General features: G+C 49.3%; 1 protein-coding gene across 1 annotated transcript in view; it reads left to right on the top strand.

Moving 5' to 3' along the window:
- PTPRT (protein tyrosine phosphatase, receptor type T) overlaps window positions 1–18672 on the top strand; it is a 720009-nt gene extending 701337 nt beyond the window's left edge. Inside the window, exons 29-32 of the mRNA XM_015563947.1 lie at window positions 7066–7191; window positions 8203–8366; window positions 10992–11127; window positions 11829–18672. Of these exons, the coding sequence (XP_015419433.1) occupies window positions 7066–7191; window positions 8203–8366; window positions 10992–11127; window positions 11829–11882 (480 nt within the window). The 3' untranslated portion in view covers window positions 11883–18672. The remainder of the gene's footprint in view (window positions 1–7065; window positions 7192–8202; window positions 8367–10991; window positions 11128–11828) is intronic.
- Window positions 18673–21733: the final 3061 nt, after the last annotated feature.

The raw sequence follows: 21733 nt of genomic DNA, 5'->3' as shown, positions 1-21733 counted from the left end.
GGGTTATCCAGGATCCTTATACGTGGAAGGAGGAGGATCAGAGTATGTCTATTTCTTTCACCAGGCAGGGGAAATTTGTCATTATTTTTTCAAATAGGTTTTCAATTTCTTGCTCCCTCTTTTCCTTCTGGCACCTCTACGACGTGAATGTTGGTATACCTGAAGTTGTCCCAGAAGTTTCTTATACTGTCTTCATAATTTTGGATTCTTTTTTCTTTTTGCTGTTCTGATTGGGTGTTTTTGCTTCCTCATATTCCAAATTGCTGATTTGATTCTCAGTGTCCTCTACTGTTGATTCCCTATAAATTATTCTTCATATCAGTTAGTGCATCTTTCATTTCTGACTGGTTGTGTTTTATGGTTCCCAAGTCCTTTTTCATGCTGTGGAAGTTCTCACTAAGTCCCTTAAGCGTCTTTATAACCATGGTTTTGAACTTTGTATCTGGTAGTTTGCCTGCTTCCATTTCTTTTAGTTCTTTTTCTGGAGATTTCTCCAGTTCTTTCATGTGTGACATGTTTCTTTGCCTCCACATTTTGGCTGCTTTCTGGTGTTTGTTCCTATGTATTAGGTAGAACTTCTATGTCTCCAGGACTTAGTAGAGTGGCCTTGTGTAGTAGGTATACTATAAGTCTCAGTGGCACAGCATCCCCAGTCACCTGAGCTGGGCACTCCAGGTGCACCCGTGTGGGCTGTGTGCACTGTCCTGTTGTAGTTGAGCTTTGATGGCTATTGGTGTTGCTGGGAAGGATTGATCCCCAGGCCAATTGGCTGGGAGGGCCAGCTGCAACTACAGTGAAAGACCTGACGTGCAGGTGTCGACCCTATGGAGCAGGACTTGCTTCAGTGGGGCTTTGGTGCTCACCGAGTCCACTTCTTGAGTGTGTCACATGTGGATGTGGTAGGACTGTAATCTGGTGTGGTCTGAAGCTGACCACCAGGTGCACTAGCTCTGCGGCCTCCCAAGATGTACCCTGCCTGTACCCTGTTGGAGGCCACCTGGCATAATACTGAGGGATTTGCAGATGGCTGCTACATGTATTTGGCTTGGAAGTGCCCAGAAGAGGCCAAGCTGTGAACCAAGGCTGGATGCTGCTAGTGCCAGGCCTGGGGTCACTTAGCAAGAGGTACAGAACACCCTGAGGCTAGCAGCCACTTGAGAGAGTTTAGGAAAGTCTGAAGCAGTATGGAAAAGCCACTGGAAAGGGTTTGGATGAGCCCAAAAATTGGGTGGGGCAGGGTCTCAGGGCATCACCGGGGTGGGGGGTGGGCGGGGGGGAAGGTGAGAACAGTGTGAACCAGGTTGATGGAGACTCAGATATGGCATCTGCCAGTCAGCTCTGTGACAGGGGAGGTCTCAGCATAGGAACAGTGGCCTCTGACAGCACTTCTGTGTGGGAGAAAGCTGCCCCCCAGCTCTTGCCCTGATGCCAGACAATTCAGTTCCTCCCCGTATATCCCTGTTTCCTTTCAAGCTGCTGCTCCAGCACTGGAGCTCAGAGGAAGGGAGTCGAGTAAGTCCGTGTGCAGGCCCTTTAAGAGGTGTCACTCAGCCGCAACCCCTGCTGGTTTTTACAGCCTGAATTTATGAAGACGTCTCTTCCCAGCACTGGAAGCCTGGGATGAGGGGTCTGGTGTGGGGCTGGGACCCCTCACTTCTCAGGGGTACCTCCACAGCCAAGGTATCCCTCCAGATTAAAATAGGCCACACATGGGTGTGGGACCCGCCCGTTCAGCATCTCCACCTCTCCTACAGGCTCGATGTGTCTTCTTCTTTAATTCCCTTGCTGTAGGACTTCCATTCAGCCAGATTTCAGGTGGTTCTGAATGATGGGTGTTCTGAAGATTAGTTGTATTTTTTATGTGGTTATGGGAGGATTCTCGCACCTTGTTTACCTACACCTCCATCTTGACTAGAAGCCAAAAATTGATCCATTCTTAAGTTGCATAACTCAGTTGTCTTTCTCCTACCTGTTTCTAACATGCCTTGGCCTTTGCCTTCCACCCACCCTTTTCCTAAGCGGCCCCCCTTCCTTTCTGGAAATGCACGCTGATGCAGCTGTCATAAGTCAGTTTCCACCCCTGATGGAGACTGTACTGTTCACCTGTCGGACCAAGGAGAGGCTGCATGGAGGAGGGGTGTGCGGATCACTATGATTATGGTCCATGTGCCTCTCCCTGTCCCTTGCTTTGTGTCCACTGCTTCAAGCACCATCTGTCTTCCTTAACTGGCCACAGTATTAAAACCAATTATGTGATTTGGACTCTTTATCAAATCTATTTAAAGGAATTTTATAATCATGGACCTGAATTTTAAAATCAATTCAGGTGGGTCTTTTCTGTTTTTCTCTTAAAAATACTAATTCACTTCATCTTGGGTGGCTTGGGCCTGGTTCACCCCACCCACCCCACCCACCCTGCTCTGTGGATTACAGGGACCTTGACAAGTAAGCCTTTAATTTCTGAAGTTGTATATTCCTTGGCTTTTCCATTTTGTCAAAGTATTATTTAACAAAAGGCAGACTAAGGTGTACAGAAATATGCTTTAAAGTTGTTTTTCCCCAAATAGGACATATGCTAGTTTCCGTTCAATGCATCAGGGCACATTTATATCAGTGACTAACAAGCTTTCTGATTCCATCAGCGAAAAACAGATGATGTTTAACAGTGGAGCTGCCTTTGTGTTTGTTATTGTTTGCGTATGAACTTGCTCTTTGCACGGCTCACACAGCCATGGAGACCGTGTGGAACAATATATGGCAGCTGTTCCCAGCCATCCACACGGCGTCATGACTTCCGCTTGGTTTAACTTGTTCTGACAATAAACAACAAGAGCTGCTCTGCTTTGCTGGAGGAAGCCTGGCCGATTCTAACCAGCAGCAGAGCTGGGCCGGCTCCCCTCAGGTGTGGTCCTCGCACGGCCTGCGTGTCTGAAGTGAGGAAGCGCTCAGACGGGCAGCACCACCCTCCCTGCTGGGTAAGGAGGGAGATACTGGAGAGAAAGGTGGATAAAGGCTGTTGGTCCAGGATCTAGGCCAGTGGTTGGTAAACCGTGGCTCGCGAGCCACATGCGGCTCTTTGGCCCCTTGAGTGTGGCTCTTCCACAAAATACTGACTTCTGCACATGGGCCATGAAGTTTCAATCGCACTGTACGTGCGCGCCCGCACGTGGTATTTTGTGGAAGACCCACACTCAAGGGGCCAAAGAGCCACATGTGGCTCACGAGCCATGGTTTACCGAACACGGCTCTAGGCTAAAGGATGTGACTCAATTCTTGGAGACAGCCATTTCGAGAGTTTTCCATCTAAGGAAGAAAATGCCAAAGTGGTACTGAGTGTACGTGTGGCCCCAGGTCAGTGGGGACCTCATGGTTTTAGAACTGTGGTTCTCAACCTTCTGGCCCTTTAAATACAGTTCCCCATGTTGTGACCCAACCATAAAATTATTTTCGTTGCTACTTCATAACTGTAATGTTGCTACTGTTATGAATAGTAATGTAAATATCTGATATGCAGGATGGTCTTAGGTGAGACCCCTGTGAAAGGGTCGTTTGACCGCCAAAGGGGTCGTGACCCACATGTTGAGAACTGCTGTTTTAGAGGGTCAAGTGGGCTTTTGAATCCCTCCATTTCCAGGGTCCTCATCCCCAAGATTTCTATAAAATGCTGATGCCGATGTGCTCGTGGTCTGGCCCTCAGACCACATATATGTTTCTGCTTTGTTTCTTTGTCACTCAGGGAGAAAGCTTAGTTCCTCGCTGGTTTCCACAGGAAATCAATACATATTGAGCTCTGTGCACATTATTATAAATTTGCTGAATATTTAGGTTAGGAGGGGGGTCACATGACACATCGATTCACTTTTGTTTCACTGCATCCTAACCTCCCTCTCCCATCTCCTGGGTCCCCCTCCAGAACATTCCACAGGTCTCTCTCCTTTGACATGCAGAACAGTGTCCAGTCCCCACTGCTCCCCTAAGCTGGTTGATCAGGAATTTTCACAAGGGCAGTCCTTTGGGTATTATCTTAAAGAGAAATTTTCATAAGAGCTACTAAGTGGAGGGAGGGAAAAAAAACTTCACTTTATCCATCTTGTTTGAAGGGCACTCCCCCAAATTGCCTAATAATTATAGCTCACATTTACTGAGTGCTCACTACTTACAGACCCCAGTGCTAAGCAGACACATTCAGATGCACAGCCACTCATAACTCGGAGAAGCTAGAAGATTTGGTCAAGTCACTCAGCTAGAAAGTGGCAGGGCTGGGATTTGAACCCAGGGAGCCCTTTTGCTACACTGCCTACATGGCCAGAAAGGCTGCGCCCACCAAGGCACAACCCCAGTGGCTGGAGGCCAGGACAGCCTTGAGCTAAACCATAGAGGACATTTCTTGTTGATGAGAATCATTTCTGAGCCCCAGAGGGTCACTGGGAACACTTGGCTCCCGCCCCTTCCTTCTGTCCCCATGGCTAGATTATGTGTGGCACCCTGAGCTGTGGGGCGACCCTGATGGTCCTTGGCAGCTCAAAGGCCACGTCACCCACACTGTTGCTGCCGCATCTTACAAGTGAGGGAACTCAAGTGAAAGGATGGCTCTGATTTAGGATTAAGACCCCACACACTTCCCCAGCCCTCTGGGCATTACGGGAGAGTGACCTGGAAAATCAAATGCAGGGAAGTGTCCCAAATGTAGGAGTCTTGTTTGAGGCGTAGGAAAACCTATTAGCTTGAGAAATTGGTCTGGAAATCTTATTAAAAGAGACAAATAATTCCGCATTCTCTCCAGACTGAAAATATTGGGGGTAACTGACTTTCTCTGATGCCTCGGACCACTGTACCTGATGTTGGGATCACGGTCAACTTCTGGCAAGGCCAAATTCAGTGCAAATGATAAAGGCAATTATTTTTTTAATGGGAAGTTCTGATGAGTTCTGATTTCTCTGGCCAGTCACAGACTTATCAGTGCTGGTCCCTCACCACTGCGAAGGGTGCAAGGCAGGAGAGCCAATGGCGGAGAGAAATGAAGGTCAAATTGTGGATCTGTCATAACCGCCCAGCTCAGCAGATGACTGTCCAGCCACAGGGTCCCTGTGACAGCCACCCACACACATGCTCAGATAACCCCCAGTAGAGATGCCAGGAAAGCAACCATCATTCGTTAGGTCTTTGCTATTACAGACAGGTGATAAGAAGAATCCATCAGCTTTAAATGTGAGGCATTATCATACTTGTTATTTTTGTGGAGCACTGATAGGCTCAATAATACTGTGAGTCGCTGGGATTCAGTGGGTACGTATGCCCTGCCTGTTTGTTCACATGCGCCATCTCCTTTATTCCCAGAACAAGCTGACAGTGTAGGGGTCGGCCAACTTTCTCTGTGAAGGACAAGATAGGAAATATTTTAGGTTTTGCAGGCTATGTGGTCTGCTCAGCTCTGCCATTGTAGCTCGAAAGCAACCACAGACAATACTACATAAACAAAGAAGTACAGCGGTATTTCAATAAAACTTTACTGACAGAACCGGTGCTGGCCGGGTGTGGCCTATCCTGTGACCAATATTATCCCTGAACCGGAATCTGGGTTGCACAGCTAGGATGTTTGGAGATGTGTGCTTTCTCTCTCCTTCATCCTCCCTCCTCCTGGCTTTTCCATTCTGGTTCCAGTTCTGGAGAGAGAAAGAATAGAGAAAATGCCCTTTTGCATATGACTGCTCTCTCTCCATAAAGGGACATCGATCCCTTTCATGAAAATCCTGCATCCGTGGTAGCTGTGAGGAGGCCACTGGGTTTCTGTCTGCAAGCTGGCGTAGGCTGTGGCAGACCAGGTGGCCCTCAGAGGCCTCGGTGGGTCTTGTGAATCTTGGCTCCATCTTCTGGGTAACCCCCAGGTGGAGGGTCCATGCTGGAGTGGCCCCTGACAAGCATACAGCCTCAACTTGCTCTTTTCTGTGCCCAATGCTGAGGTCTATAAACCTGGACAGAGTCCACCCCCATGATCCTTGGGAAGCAGGAATTTGAGGAAGCACATTTGCCCCTCTGAGCCACATCCTCTGCCAACTACCTCAATGTTCTTTCTCCAACTGAAGTCATCTGATGGCTTAACAGATAGAGAAGAATGAAGTGTCTGTCTCTCTTTCTTGATGAGACTATAAACCTAAGGAATCACTTGTGATCTTAGGCCATGGTTTCTCAATCTCTGCACTATTGATATTGGGGGCCAGAGTCCTGGGTGGGGGAAAGGTATACCCTCATTGGAGGATATTGAGCAGCATCCTGGCCTCCACTCACTAGATACCCATAGAAACCCCCAGGTGTGACCATCAACAGTATCTTCAGACATTGACAAATGTCCCCTGGGTGACAAAACCACCTCTGGCTGAGACACTGTCTTAGGTTGTGGGGCCACCGTCACCTTTGCTCTCAGCTGTAGGATCTGATTCACAATTCCAGAAAAATAGGAAAGATCACAGGCAAGACCTCTCAACACCATGCTACATCACCTTTTGTAAGGTAAGCATGGTTATCCCCATTTTACATATTAGAAAACTGAGGCCTGGGTCACACAACTAGTAAGGAGCAGAGCCTGGATTTGCACCCAAGCATGTCTGATGCCAAAGCTTATATATATTCTAAAGTGTTCATGATCTGATCATGAAATGATTGTAAAGGTTTCCCTGGAATGGGGAAGTGTTTGCCGAGGTTCACATTAGTGAAAAGAAAACTAGAGGTTATACCTGCCCTTCCCTTGGAGTGTTCTACCTAAGTCTGACAGCAGCGCTTCGAGGTAAATACCATTCTCCCCATTTTACAGATGAGGAAAGTGAGGCCCAGCAAGTCTAGCAAATGGTGTGAAATCATCACAGCAAAGTGTTTCTGTGTTCAGAACTTCGACTTTTCAACAACACCCCCCAAAATGGGTGGCTGCTCCCCAACAGGGAAGCGGAATCTAATTTCCTACATGACACTCTACATCTCTAGCCAGTGTGTTCTGCCTACGATAAGAAAGGCTTAGTGATACATGAGACTAACGCCCTCCCACCCGGCCTCTTCCTGTGGCCTCTTTCCCAGCTCTGTATGCAGTACTGGCCTGAGAAGACCTCCGGGTGCTACGGGCCCATCCAGGTGGAGTTCGTCTCCGCAGACATCGACGAGGACATCATCCACAGAATATTCCGCATCTGCAACATGGCTCGGGTAAGTGTGCGGCCGCCATTGCATCCCACGCCGCCCTCTCCCCTACCGCACACACACAAATAGATGGAGCCTGTGGGAGAGGAACCCCCGGCTAATGAGTGTCCGGACTGAACTCTCAGATCATTTCGTCCTTGGGGAAGCGATGCCTCTGCCGATTCCAGGTTAACACAGGGCGACATCCCGCCTGCCATCTGCCTTTTCCTGACACACTTGCTGCCATGTAGACAACACTTAGAAATTAGCGCTTTCCCACTGTATTGCGCTGTTCTGGCAGTAGATGCAGCCTTTGATTGGCTCCAGTAAGCTTTGGCTAGACCCTGGGAACCACACCAAAAAGAAGAAGAGCTGCTTCCAAGAGGAAACTCACTGGCTGGGTGGAAGGGAGCCGATTGGTAACCTATGGAATGGTGGCTAACTAAAGTGACATGGGCCTTTATTGGGGCCCAGGGTGAACAGAACTCAGCCCCTGCCCTCAGAGTTCACTATCTAGTGCAGTGATGGCGAACCTTTTGAGCTCGGCGTGTCAGCATTTTGAAAAACCCTAACTTAACTCTGGTGCCGTGTCACATATAGAAATTTTTTGATATTTGCAACCATAGTAAAACAAAGACTTATATTTTTGATATTTATTTTATATATTTAAATGCTGTTTAACAAAGAAAAATCAACCAAAAAATTGAGTTCACTTGTCACCTCTGACATGAGTGTCATAGGTTTACCATCACTGATCTAGTGGGAAAGTGAGATATATTCTGGCACATGAACCTCAGGGAAAGGGCAGGCTTTCCCTCAGGAATGGAATGTTTGAATTGTGTTTTGAAGACTGAGTAGGAGTTTTCCAGGTTGAGAAGGGGTGCAGGGCAATCATGGCAGGAGAATCAGTGTGCACAAAAGTGTAGAGATGAGTAAAGAGAGAGTCTGTGACTCTCCCCGTGATGACATGGCTGAGACCTCATTTAGTCTGTCCTCCACCCAATGCTGCAACAGCCCTAACAGCCTCTCTGTTCTCAGCCTCAGGATGGGTATCGTATAGTCCAGCACCTCCAGTACATTGGCTGGCCCGCCTACCGGGACACGCCCCCCTCCAAGCGCTCTCTGCTCAAAGTGGTCCGGCGGCTGGAGAAGTGGCAGGAGCAGTACGACGGGCGGGAGGGACGCACCGTGGTCCACTGCCTGTGAGTACTGTACTAGGGAGGCATCTCCAGGGCCACGGGGTGGTGGGTGATAGGACGGCCTTGAGGATGCTGGCCACAAACACTAGTCCTAGGCATGCCTGGCTGTACCACATCTCAACATCCCTGAAAGGCCAATGGGAGTGTATTCAAAGAATCGCAACCCTTCAATGGACTGGGGTTGCCCTGAACTAATGTTATGTGACATATTTACTGATGCAAAACCTGGTAGCCTTTCCCCAAACATGGAGTGTGGTCAGACCACACCCCTAAGCTCCCAGGAGGCAGGTAAGTCCCACCCTCCAGCAGGAAGCAGGATGTGGCCTGCCAGTCACAAGCAGGCTCAGGAGGAAGAGGGTTCCACCAACTAAACCCTCTTCTATTATTTCCTGAAGAAAAGGAGGAAAGGGGAATGGGTTAAGTGAGCTCTATGCCAGGCAGTTAAAATGAGTCACCTCGTTCCATCTGTGAGGTAGATTTTATCATGTCACAGTGAGAAGACTGAGGCACAGGCGGTGAGGCATCAAGTAGTTAAGAGAGGAGCTTTGATTAGAATCCACTGGCCTCCAGGCTAACGTGCCATCCATTAACCCACACTCCCACTCTGAGTAAACCAAGGGGTTCATCCACTATGTCTGCAACACTTTTCCCAGGGCACCGTGGGCTCAGGTCAGCTGTGTTCATACTTCCATTACTGAGGTGAAATGGAACCTTCACCTCCTGTCTTAGGACAGTCATAGCTGGGGCACAGGGGTTCCGGGTCAAACAGACCCTGATGTCATCACGCAGGGTGGAGGTCAGGTCCCTTAGAGGACTGTGGCTGACAAGCTATCTTCAAGGAAATCACTTAATTTTATGAGCCTTAGTTTACTCATCTAATGGGTCTACTGAATTAGGTCATTGTAAGGCTCTGTGGGGCTTTGTGACATATTTAGAAAGTAAACACAGTTTATCTGCCAACATACAAATCTGCAATATCATGGTAGCAAATATGCAAATGCCTGTGTCCAAGTCTACCATAGGAGTATAAAGAGAAGGATCCTAGAGACTTCAGACCCAAAACAAACCGGAAGCGATGATAGCTTGTGTGGAACATCTGATTCACGACCATTCCCTTTGCTTCTTAGAACCTTAAAGTCATTGGGGAGACATGACTGAGAGGGCCCGCTTGTTAAAAAGGTGTGTTAAGGAAGATTGGGTCAGAGACTTCCCCTTTTCAGAATAACTATTTGTGGAGTTAGTGGAGGCATTAATAACACCTACTGACCTCAGAATTGTCTTTTCAAAACCAGCTTATTCTCTAAAAGGACGCGCACACGCATGTCAGAAAAGTCACAGAGCTTAAAGTGAAGTTCAACACACACAGCTCAAGGGCCATCACCTGTAGCAATCCCCCTTCCCAAGGGATGCCCACTGTAGTCCAGGAAGATGCCATGAGGTGTTGCATGTCTCATTGGTGGGAGACATCAGCCAGGCTGAGCTGGCTCTCCCCACATCCCAGAAACTGGCAGCTGGTTCCCTGCCAGCTAACCCTGCTCCCTTCAGTTCCCTCCCACACACTCAGGTGGCTCTCCTTCAGCCCAGAGCCACACCCATCTCACCAGGGTCTCACTCCACTGGCCCAAGATGCCTCTTCCTCTTGGGTTCTGCTGTTCTTGCTCCAGAAAATACTGAACCCTCCCTCCTGGGGGTCCCTCCCTCCTCTTTCCTATGTGATTGGTTTTTATCCCTCTCTTCCCTGTCCAAGGTGACCAGCAGTTTGAACCAAAGGAAAGTGCAGGGGTGTCCTTCTATCAACAGGGACCTTGGCACCCCTGGGAGCCGCCGTCACCAAAACAGACACTGAAATGCAGGCGCTGCCTAGTGAATGAAGGCAATTGTCTATACTTGAAGCATCTGGTCGTTGGATGTCCTATAGATAAAACATCTGGGAGATCAAGTGCCTTCGTTTCATCCAGATGTTCCTTAGACACAGACCATTACATGAAATCATTAGTTACTCTTGGCAACACGCCCAGGAGTTCCGAATCAGGCAGATTCCAAAAGGGACTCTGTAAAGAGTTGAGATGTCTCCATGAAGATGACATATGGAGGCTCAGAAAGAAGGAGTGGCAGGGAGCTGGCCCTGCCAAGGACTCTCTACCTCTACTCTCCAGAGCTGTAGGGTCTTGCTTACCCAGGTGTATAAATAGAGACTTATCACTTCAGGACACAGTATCTCAGACCCAGCCTGGCCCCCACCCAAACACCTGGGCTGGCTGTCCCTAGTGGGTGGACCCAGAGCATCCCTTTGGACAAGGATGCAGACACATGAATAAAGACACCATGAGGCCTGAAGGTTGGGGTTGGTGTGCCATAACCTGCTCACAGAACCAAGGAAACATCAAGCTAACGGAACTCTCCCGGGTCCTCTAGTCCAACCCCTCCATTACATGAATGGGAAACTTGGAGCTCAGACAAGGAGTGACTTACCCAAGGTCACAGCAGGTCCGGGACACTCGAACCCTGACACATGGCTCGGGTTAGGGCTTTCACCAGTGCCTTACCTTGCCTTGGCCAACGTAGCCACTCCCCCATGCCAGTGGGGCACCCAGGAAGGAGTCTGACTTACCCTCCCTCTGTGTTTAGAAATGGGGGAGGCCGCAGTGGGACCTTCTGTGCCATCTGCAGCGTGTGTGAGATGATCCAGCAGCAGAACATCATTGACGTGTTCCACATCGTGAAAACACTGCGGAACAACAAGTCCAACATGGTGGAGACCCTGGTGAGTGTCCCGAGAACTGTTCTCCCCCAGGCAGGGCGTGACCCTAGTTCCCTGTGCCGGAAGAAACCAGCATCAAATAGTAAAACACTCAGTGACTTAGCACCTACAATCGACATCCTTTGCTCCCAGTCTCACCAACTTCTCTTTCCTGCAGGGCAGCCCACATATTAACCCTGATACACCCCACTCTGTTTTACTCTCTGCCCGTTCTTTAGGGAAGTACCACTAACTCAGGCTTAGGGGAAGGGCTTCTGGATTGGTAGAGTGTGGATTATGTTTTGGATCCAGTTCCATCCCAGTCTAATTGACTTAGGCTAATTTTATGAATACAGTATTGGAAAAGGACATTGGAGAAAGGGATGGAAAGAGACTGGTCAGGTAGAGGCCCCGAGGAGAAGACCTGGTGCAATGATGGGGACAGACCACACATAACTTTAATGTGAGTCTTTAACCCACTCTCAGTGGGTCCCCCTCAAAGTCTGGTGTGTAGACCAGCAGTAGCATATGGGAGCCTGGTAGGAATGTCGAATCTTGAGTCCCACCCAAGAGCAACTGAATCAGAATCTGCATGGAGAATTCTGAGCTGACTGTTAGCACAGATGTAGGTAAAGTTCGTTCCAAAATCATACCTCTAAATGCATTTTCCTTTCCCTCTCTCTCCTACCTTCCCTCCTCCCTGTCTGCCTCTCTCCTCCTCTCAGGAACAGTATAAATTCGTATACGAGGTGGCATTGGAATATTTAAGCTCCTTTTAGCCTGATGGGATGGGGAGCCTGCCGGAGTCCAGAGGCTGCTGCAGTCAAACCCCCTTTTCTGTGAATGGCAGTGACAGGCTAAGAGGCGGCACCTGGCCCAACTCCAAGGAGAAGACTGGTGGTCTCATGCCTGGGGTGGGCCCTGCACCTTCTGAGGGGCTCCTGGAACTGGGAGATAGGCTCTGAAAGGCCCAGGCTTCTCCTGCACCCCCACCGAACACAGACACGGACCCACAACAAGGCCCCGGACTTCCCAGTTCCCTGATCTCTTGCTTCTGTGCTTTCCAAGTGTGTGGACCTCATGGCAAGCCAGCTGGGGGTGCTGGGAGATGCAGGCTCACTGTACCTCTGGGCCTGCTTCTCCTTGGGAGTGAGGGGATTGTCTCCACCTCCACGCTGTGGGCGCAGTGACTGGCCTCTTGGGGTCCCTGCCCTGCTGCCCTCTGCAGTCTCCTTCAGTGACCTGGGGCTGTCCCGAGACCACAGCAGGGGCCCCATCATGCCCCCCTGCCTGCACGGAGCTAGCCCTCCAGCATTCTGTACCCTCCCCAGCCCGGGCCTTGACCCTCTGTCACTCACGCCAGCCTGCTGGGTCCACAGCACTCTTGGATGAAGGTTTTCTTTGCTTTTTTTGTCCTCGGTGGGAGGGGGTGGATCTGCAGGGATGGTGGCTGCTCCTCCTTGTCTGTGACAAGGGACCCCTGCCTGGAGGCAGGGCTCTTGCTGACCCTTGGGTGGCGCCCCCTTTGGGAGAGATGACAGGATGAGATTTGATTATTTTCCAAAGCATATATTAAAAGAAACTTTCTTTTGGGGGATGTAAAATCTAAGTCTCTTATGTGAAAAAAAAAAAAGGGAGCGGGGCTGGGAAGGAAGTTTGGATGTGTAGCTACAGGACCAATCTCTCAGGCCTGTCATCAGGCAACATCCTTAAAGGGTCCCATCTGGGACGGCCCCGCCACTGACGAGGCAGAGACGGCTAGACAGAGGCCACTCCTCTGGCTTCTGGGCAGCTGAGTCCCCGCTTTCAGCATAATCTTCCGAGGAAACCCAGCTGCTATCCTGACAAAGGCCACTGTGGACCAGTTATGCTTTGGTTTAAAATGGGCCGAGGGGGTCAGGCCTGGGAAACTAGGGTCCTGCCCAAGGATGTGTGAGTCAGTGACAGGGAGCCGGCATCTGCTAGGCATCTCCTGTGTGTCCGGGTGAACCACTCCGTGTGCCATCCTACAATCTTAGGGACACCCCTACCCCGGGGAGAGCGCGTGCCCTTTCGTTATCTCCATGTTACGTGAGGAAGCCGAGGCATCTTCCTCGGCGGTGAAATTCTGGGCTCCAGAAAGGCGAATAATGGCGATAACACTTATTTTCCTTACTTTCTCCATCCTTTCTCAGCCAAGCAATTATTTTATGGAGGGAAAATAGGGCCAGAAACTTCTGGGCAGAGAACTACACAAATGGAAATTTAATTCTTTCTTTCTGGTGCCAGTTCTTCTGGGAGGCTCAGAATTTCAGCTCTATTTTAGTGCCTCGTTCCTGGCTCCCCAGGAAAAGCTAGTCTCCTGTAATCATTCCTTCGCCAGTGAAACCATTCCCTGTTCCCTCAGGCAATGCTGTCTGCCAGAGACGCCCTACCTTGTCTCTCGCAGGGGTGTGGGCTCAGGACCTGACAGCCTTGGGGTGGCCTGGGATGGAGGAAGCTGCATCATGGAGGCTGCTCTAGCCTCAGACAGGAGGAATCAGCAGCTCAGAGTGCACTGGGGAAACGGAACCACGGTGCAGCTCAGGAGCCATGGAGCAGGGAGCCTGCCTAGGGCTTCCCAGAGGAGGTGACTCCCACCCCAGCTGGGTCTCCACTGCAGGAAATCCAGGCCAAGATCAGCATGGGCAATGGCAAAGAGGTGTGGGAAGTCCTGGGGTGGGGGCAGTATGGGGGGAAGGGCAGCCCACCCAGAGGTTAGGAGAGGAGCCAGGGTCAGGGGTGAATGCTCCGCCAACAGTGCAGCTTCACCCCATGGGCCACAGGGAGCTCGGGTGATGCGCTCAGCTCAGTGTTGGGGCAGCCGGCCTCTTCCCCTTCATCAGACACTGTGAAAACACTCCCTTCGACGTGTACTCTTTACTATCACATCTATTTGTCTGTCTGCTCATTATTTTGTCGCTGGAACAAAATACGCAGGGGATTGTGAGCTTCTGCTTCTGTGAGAAACAGGGTCTCTGCTCTACCAGGGGGCAGGGTGACCCAGCCAGAGCCCACAGGAGGGAACATGGGAGGAGCCCGCAGACGCTGCTCCCAGTGGCACGGGCTCGGGAGCTGTCTAGAAGTCCGGGGACTTGATCAAGGAAGGGCTGTCACTTTGGAGGTTCAAACAGAAACATCTCAAAGCAAAGGAAGAAAAAGGAGCCCCAGGAAGAACTCACTCTTCTCCTTTCATGGGCCCTTCCCCGTGAGCTCGAGCGGGTCCCCGGGCCCCAGCCCCCACTGGTTCTGCTGGCCTCGCCTGGCTCCAGTCCACGGCTCCAGCCGGCGCTCCCCCAGCCTTCAAAGAGCCTACAGCCTAGCAAATCACCCTGTTATATGCTCCTTTCTCAGATCTTGGCTCATCCATACAGAATGAGGGGACTGAGGCTACTAATACAAATCCTGAGATTTATTCTGCTCAGGAAGGGGTAAAACAGCTGGCAGATAAAAAAATGGCAGTGGCTTCTATCCTTTCAAATGGTAGGGATTTAAAATGTGACTTCAGGCAGAAGGAAAACTAATAACTCGGGCCACAGTGGGATAACCAAGGGCCAGTGATGGTTACCGCCGTTCGTCCCTCATTTCCTCACAACCCAGCCACCTCCCAAGATAGCAGGGCAGTGAATGGGTCTTAGGCCAGTTTACAAAGAAGAAACTGAGGCTGGTGAGTGGAGGTGCCTCCTGAAGACCCCACATGGCCAGGGCTGGGGTGAAATGGGGCACCGGTGCCCAAGAAGTTGAGCTTTATCAAACACTGCTTCCCCCAAGGTACCTTCCTACCCCCCACTTACAGGGGTGACTCACCTTGCTCCATGCAGAGGAAAACTGTTTGTGGTCTCTGCGTCTCCACAAGTGGGACCAGCTTCTCATTTCTGGATACCAAAGGGAGTGCCCTCGCTTAGTGCAGGGCCTCGTGGTTCTCACCTCCTAGCTATGTACCCTGTTGTGAGAAGAGGAAGGTATGAATGAGGAGCCAGGAAGCATCCCCACCTGTATATGTTTATGATGTCAGTAGCTTTGTCCAGGTAGAGTCCACACGGTTGCTAATGCAAGCAAACCTGAGCACACACTGCACATGAGGGCTTGGGGTCTGGAAGGCTCTTCACTTTACTTAAGCCCACAATATTTATGGGTTCCTATGACACGCAGGGCCCTCCCTGCAAGGGGTGCTACCAGGAAGCACTGTTACCATGGTACAGTTCATCCACTGGTGAGGCATGGGTTGTGGTAGAAAGAGCTCAGTCTTTAGTTTCCCAGCCCAGCCCATTTCTCAGTTATAGATTGTTGGGTCAACCAGTTAATAGGAAGAAATGTGAAATGAAGAGCCTTGGCCAATAGAAGAGGTAGATTTGGAAAGCTACAGATAGGAAAACAGGAAGGCAAGGCCAGGAAGTTGGGACCTAAAAGGAATACTCAGAACCAAGGATGCATATGGTCCACTGGATAAGTGGTCGCTTCTATGACACGGCAGGCCAGGGTATGGGCAGGACCAGCCAGAACCACCTAGAGCAAGGATGTTGCTTTATGTAAGTCTCGGCATCTTAGGGCAAAGATGATAATTTTCCCTCTGGCCAATCATGTTTGTTCTCACCCGGTCCCCATTGCTGAGCTAGCTTTTGCTGTATGCCCTCACCAGGACCCACACTTCCTCAGTTCTGGGTGAATCTGTTGTGGGCACTGAGGTGTCAGTCTAGTAAGGCTGCTGCAGACAGCAGACGTGAAGGCCAGGGAGGAGCAGCCAGGAGGCACTGCCCAGCCCAGATCCAGAGCCATTGAAGGAGATGGATAATTCTGCACCTCATTGCCTTAGAACAGAATGAAGAAAGCTGCCCTCCCTTAGCCTGTAAATGGTCACTCCTGGGCTGGACAGACAGGCCATCAGCAGCATGATGAGGCAGAAGTAATGCCATGAAAAACATGGGTGATTCCAAGGGTTAAATGAACAGGATCCTAAGCCATGATGCCAACAGATTATATTGGGCCAACAGACTTAGGAACAAATGGTCAACCCAAGCTGCAGGGCAGTTCTAAAGATGAGACATGATGGCCATTTCATCTCAAAGCCCTGACTTGCCTGCCTCATCATCTAACTAGTCTGAGCTCCTTAGCCAATGATGCCAGCTCCAAATCACAGCTGAATAAAACAGGGAAGCGGGCAAAGTAAGTCCAATTGGAGGAGACCAGCTGAGATTCAGCCTTTTCCTTATTCCCATTCAAGGGCTCCATGTTGAAGGTTCTCCCTGTATCCTCATCTAGAGGTGATCAAATGCAGGGCCTTGGCCTCACCTCCCAGAGACCTGCCTTTGAGGTCACACACTGTCTGAACATCAGGGAGAGAAGTCAGTAGCAGAGAATGGAGGGGTTCTAGTCTCCTCTGGCACACATTTCAGAGTCAGGGACATGATCCTGAGAAGCACAGCAGAGATGTCTAAGTCATATTTGCTCATATGAGCAAAGATAGACTTCTGCATGGCATTGGCTGGCTATACAACTGTCTTATAGAGACCAAGGTCATCTCTGCGTCACTCCTACCTACCTCCAGAAGAGGCAGGAAAAGGTCATCAGAGGGGCCACATTCACCCTCTGAAAGCCACCCATGAATGTTAGGTCCCCAGGATGAGCAGTCAGCACACCCGCAATGTTAGACCCCAGGCCTGGCATCCTAGTTATCTAAGAGGTTGGGGATACCCTTTGGAACTGATACAAGGGATGTGGAAGGACTCAGGATGGCAGAGGGTCCACAGGGAAGAGCTACTGGAACATCCTTCTGGATCTGAGAGTTGCTTTGGGTGGTGAGAATTGAACCCTGGTCCCTGGTTGGAATGTTCAGAGAATGAGGGTCTGGGGACCTTAGAGTGTTGAACAGAAAGGTATTGGTATGAAAGACTGGAGCTCAGTGTAATTAATGTAATTTATGGATCACTGATAAGTTAGACCCTTAGATTTGGGGGGTGGGGGGGAGGATGTGATATAACCTGCTACAATTGCAAAACTGAAATACACGTACTTCAGCGCCTTTGAGCTTGCAAGTACAAATCCGTGGACCTCTCATATGATGGTTCAACAAACTCTCAGTGCCTACCATGCCCCCATCTCACCCATGGAAAATTAATGATATAAGATATTTCTTGGGTCAAAGTGCCCAAAGCTGTATGGAGGCTCGGAAGGCAAATTGTTGTCATCTCAGGTCGAATCAGTCTTCTGAAGGGTCAGGCACAATACTAGTGCCCATATCCTCCACTGGTCTGTAGATTGTTAGAAAATTCAAGCACAGTTTGCTAGTCCCAGGTCGCTCCTGCAAGTGGAACTAGGATCAATGGGTGGTACTTAGTAGCTATAAGGAAGAACTTGCTGTCTGCCAGAGAGGACAGGCTGTCCGTCTCTGCAGCGGTCCAGCAGAAGCCAGGCATCTCTTTAAAGGGAAGCAGGAACGTTGCTGTACGGGCCTTTAAGTTGCTTCCCCCGAGGAGGGTGAGAGTTTATGGAGCTGGGATCACGTTTGAACTCTTTCATTCCTGCAGAGCACTAGGCCAAGCAGGTTGTGCTTGGTTTATGCAGGCTGAAGATCCCTGTTCTCCTACCCGAATCTCCCCACCATGCAGGCCCAGATGCTGCTCTGGCAACAGATCTAGGGCTCCTCCAGGCTGGTTATCACCAAATAGCCCAGAAAGAACAGCTGCTTTTGTATAGAGCCAATGCCCAAGATCCCTGACTAGACCAGCCATAAGGTGAACAAGGCTGTCAGTGGGAGCCAGAACCAGTCAAGGTCCAAGCAGGACCCAGCACAGGATTTTGCTTACCACATACATTATCTCCAGAGGTTAATTCTATCCCCACGCCCCACTCCCCACGCCAGGCCTGTTGGAGCAGACTGCAAAGCAAAAGCACAGTGACTGTTGATACACGATTATAACCATCCCTGCTATTCCCCATCTCATTGCCAGGTGGACCCTGGGCTAGACCAGACTAATCCAGGCTAACCTATATTGGCAATCAGACTCAAAGCACTTTTCTACCTTCTCTTTCCACCCTATATCCTACTACCCAATGAAAGGCAAAGGGTCAGGCTTCTTCTACCATTGCCTTGACTACTGGATACCATCATAGCCCTCTCGGAGCATCATGGGGTTCTCAACTCCATGGAGACTGGCATTTTCACATGCACTGGGCACATGCCACTGCGTGAGACTGAAGTCTCCACAGTGTTATCAGCCTCCTCCGTGAACCCCGATGGCCTGCACTTGTACAGTTTGGGTGTTTGATAAATAAAGCACGTATGAGAAGAGAAAACAAAATAAATCAACTTTTTTAAAAGCCAGCACTGTGCTGTCAGTGTTCTTTTTTTTTCCTTTTTCTTTCCAATTCTAGCTTAAAAAAGCAGAAGTAAATAATGTCAGGTCAATGAATATCAGATATATTTTTTGACGTACATTACAGTGAAGTGTAATCTTTTTACACCTGCAAGTCCATCTTATTTATTCTTGTAAATGTTCCCTGACAATGTTTGTAATATGGCTGTGTTGAAAATCTATACAATAAAGCTGTGACCCTGAGATTCATGTTTTCCTAAGATATTCGCTCTGGTGTCTTCCTGACGTTGGGTAGGGGTCAGGTAGAGATGAGTCAAAGAAGAAAGAGGAGAAAAACCTATTATCAGCTAGGTTTCGTTATATTTATGTTCACTTAATCCTTATATCTCTGACACCGGAAATAGTATCCCCTCTTTGCAAATGAGAAAGTTGAAGTTCATAAATACTAAGGGATTTTACATGATTACACATTACACTATGACAGGGTTGGGTCTAAAACAGTTTTTCTCAAGTGTGGTCCATTGAACACTGGCCTCAGAACACTCGGGAAGTTTGTTAAACACACATATGTTTAACCCCCAACAGAATCACAATGTCAAGATCTGCATATAACATATCACCCCAAAACTCAGTGACTTAAAACCGCGGTCCTTTATGGAAGCCAGCTGGGGCTTGACTGATCTGGGCTGAGCTCAGCTGTTCTCAGCTGGCCTGCTCATGTGTCAACTATGGGCTCTATCTACTCCAGGCCAGGCTTGCCTGGGACACCTGGGGTGGTACAGCTCTGCTCCAGGTGTCTCATCCTCCTCCTGGGCCAGCAAGCCAGCCTAGGCAACCACTTCTCATGGCGATAGCAGGAACATGAGAGAGAAAGTCCAATCATGTTATTCTGAGTCATGTTGGCAACATCCCATTGGACAAAGCTACTTGCATGACAATACTCAAAATCACGGAGCAGAGACATACACTCCACCCCTTGACATAGAGCCCTGCTTCTCAATGTTCCAATAAATGCTGTGATTAGGTACCAAACTAATGGTGGCAAGTGCAGCCTTTAACCCTCTCACCTCAGAGTGGTCCATAGATTACCTATGCCAGTTCACCTGAGAAACTTCCAAATATGCAGAGTCTGATTCAGTAGATCCAGGAGCGTCCCAGGAATCCACATGCTTACCCAGTGCCCAGATGGTAAGTTAACACAATTATTTTAGACCCAACCCTTTTATAGTGCAATGTGTAGTCACATAAAATCCCTTAATATTTATGAACTTCAACTTTCTCATCTGCAAAGTAAGGCAAGCACTATCTAACTGTTGGTGCTGTTTGTTATAGAGAGGAAGACAGGGCCTGAGGTGACGAGGAGACAAACCAGTTCCCTAACTAAGGTATGAGGCTGCCAATCTCTGAGTAAATGCACATGCTCTACTTTCCAAATGAGCAGGAGAAACAGCCAGAACCAACTCCTGAGAGTACCCTGGTTCCCTAGTTCTAAGTATGAGCTAGAAGCATGAGCCACAGGGCTGGGCCCAGGGTTCACTTTGTTCTCACACAGCCTTGGGAACGCTAGCAGGGTTCTGCAACCTAAGGGACCTGGGTGTAGTTCCCAGCAGACCCCCGTAAGCCACAGAACCCGGGAGCACGTGCTTCCCAGCTTGGGTCCTGAGTAGGGAACCTGGAGGCTAGCCAGCCAGTAATCCTCGTCCCTTTGTCCCTAGCTTTGCTAATCTCACTTATTCTGCCCACTGTATTTATTCTTTTTTGCCACAAATGTAACAGTTGACTTTGGGAAAATAAAATATTTTTAAAGGTTAACACTTTATATATCTCCTAATAACAAATTTACTGTGGGGCCTATCATTTTCCCCCAAATGGAAATATCTTTTAGAGTTATTATAAAAATAGCATATACTCACTTAAAAACCTCAATTCAAAATTGTTTGAGGCATAATTTGAAAGTAACCACTTCTCAAAGGTACTTATTAATATTTTTATGCCATTCCAGACCTTTCTATGCAGATACATACATACATACATGCCGGAAGCCGGTCCATCCTTGCTGCTTGACACAGTCGCTGCAGGAAAGAAACATCTGCACAGCATATGTTTCAAGGGACCTGGCGTATATAGCATACTGTTCTTAATATGTTTGCTCCCCTTAGTGCTGTATGTTTTAACCAAGGTCACCTCTCCGAGAAAGGTTGTTTCCCCAGGTAGGAATTTTTCCTTGAAGTCAGGGAGGGGATGCCTCTCCTAGAAAGGTTGTTTCCCCAGGTAGGAACTTTTCCCTGAAGTCAGGGAGGGGATGAAACTCCTTAACTAAGTGCCAGGCGGGTAGTTAATCACTACAAACAATCATGCTTAAGCTACATAATCTTTACTCCCTGGAATGGAGATAAGAAACGCCCTAACCTTTGTAATAGAAATTGACAGGATTAAAATCAACTGGTATAAATACGGATGTAACAAGACAATAAACGGCAGAACTTCTCTGGAGATCCAGACCAGAACTTGGCTGGAGATCCTGGCTCGGCTGCTGATCAACTGAACGCTGTCTCCGTGTCATTCCTTCTTTGCAGACTCCGTCTAGACCTTTGGGAACCCCTGGACCCGCTGGGGGTGGACCCCAGCACATACATACACACACACACACACGCACGCGCACACACACACACACACACACACATTCTGAGACAAGCTTCTTTCCACTTAACACCATGCCATGGTCATATTTCCATGGAAATATGCTTAAATATCGCTTATCTGTCTTGACAACTCCCCAGTATTCCTGAGCCTGGCTGACCTGGTTTGGGTGCGTCCAGACTCAGGTGCTCTCACAGCGATGTCTCTGGGACAGCATGCACAGTGAGGGATGCCACCCCCGTGTGCCCTGACCTGGACACTGACTAGAGTGGCACAATTCACTTTACATGTCAGACTGGAGCCAGGTGTAAGTTTGCAGAATCTGGGATATTTTGCAGCCTAAGCACCTCCCTGCTCTCTCCTCAGAGTGCCTGCAGGCTAGAGGCTGCTGTTCCAGACAGTCCCCCCCTATCTCAGTTGACGGTTGAATGGGGAGCCTGGCTTTAAGAACCAACTGAGCCAGGAGGAAGGTTACCACCTCCTTCTGGATGATGAGGACCCTGGTGGCTCTATGTGCCTAGAGAGAAGGTGAAGTCATCCCTCTATAGGTCATAGGGTGAGCAGGGCAGGACCAAGAAGCCATCCTTGTGATCATGACTGACTCCATCTCACCCCCGTCTCCTCTACTATACCTACAATGCAGAGTAAAAGCTGGGAAT

Source organism: Myotis davidii, unplaced genomic scaffold (assembly GCF_000327345.1).
Source record: "Myotis davidii unplaced genomic scaffold, ASM32734v1 scaffold199, whole genome shotgun sequence".
Lineage (NCBI taxonomy): Eukaryota > Metazoa > Chordata > Mammalia > Chiroptera > Vespertilionidae > Myotis > Myotis davidii.
Note: the sequence above shows the minus strand (reverse complement) of the source record. Positions and strands in the feature narration are given on the sequence as shown.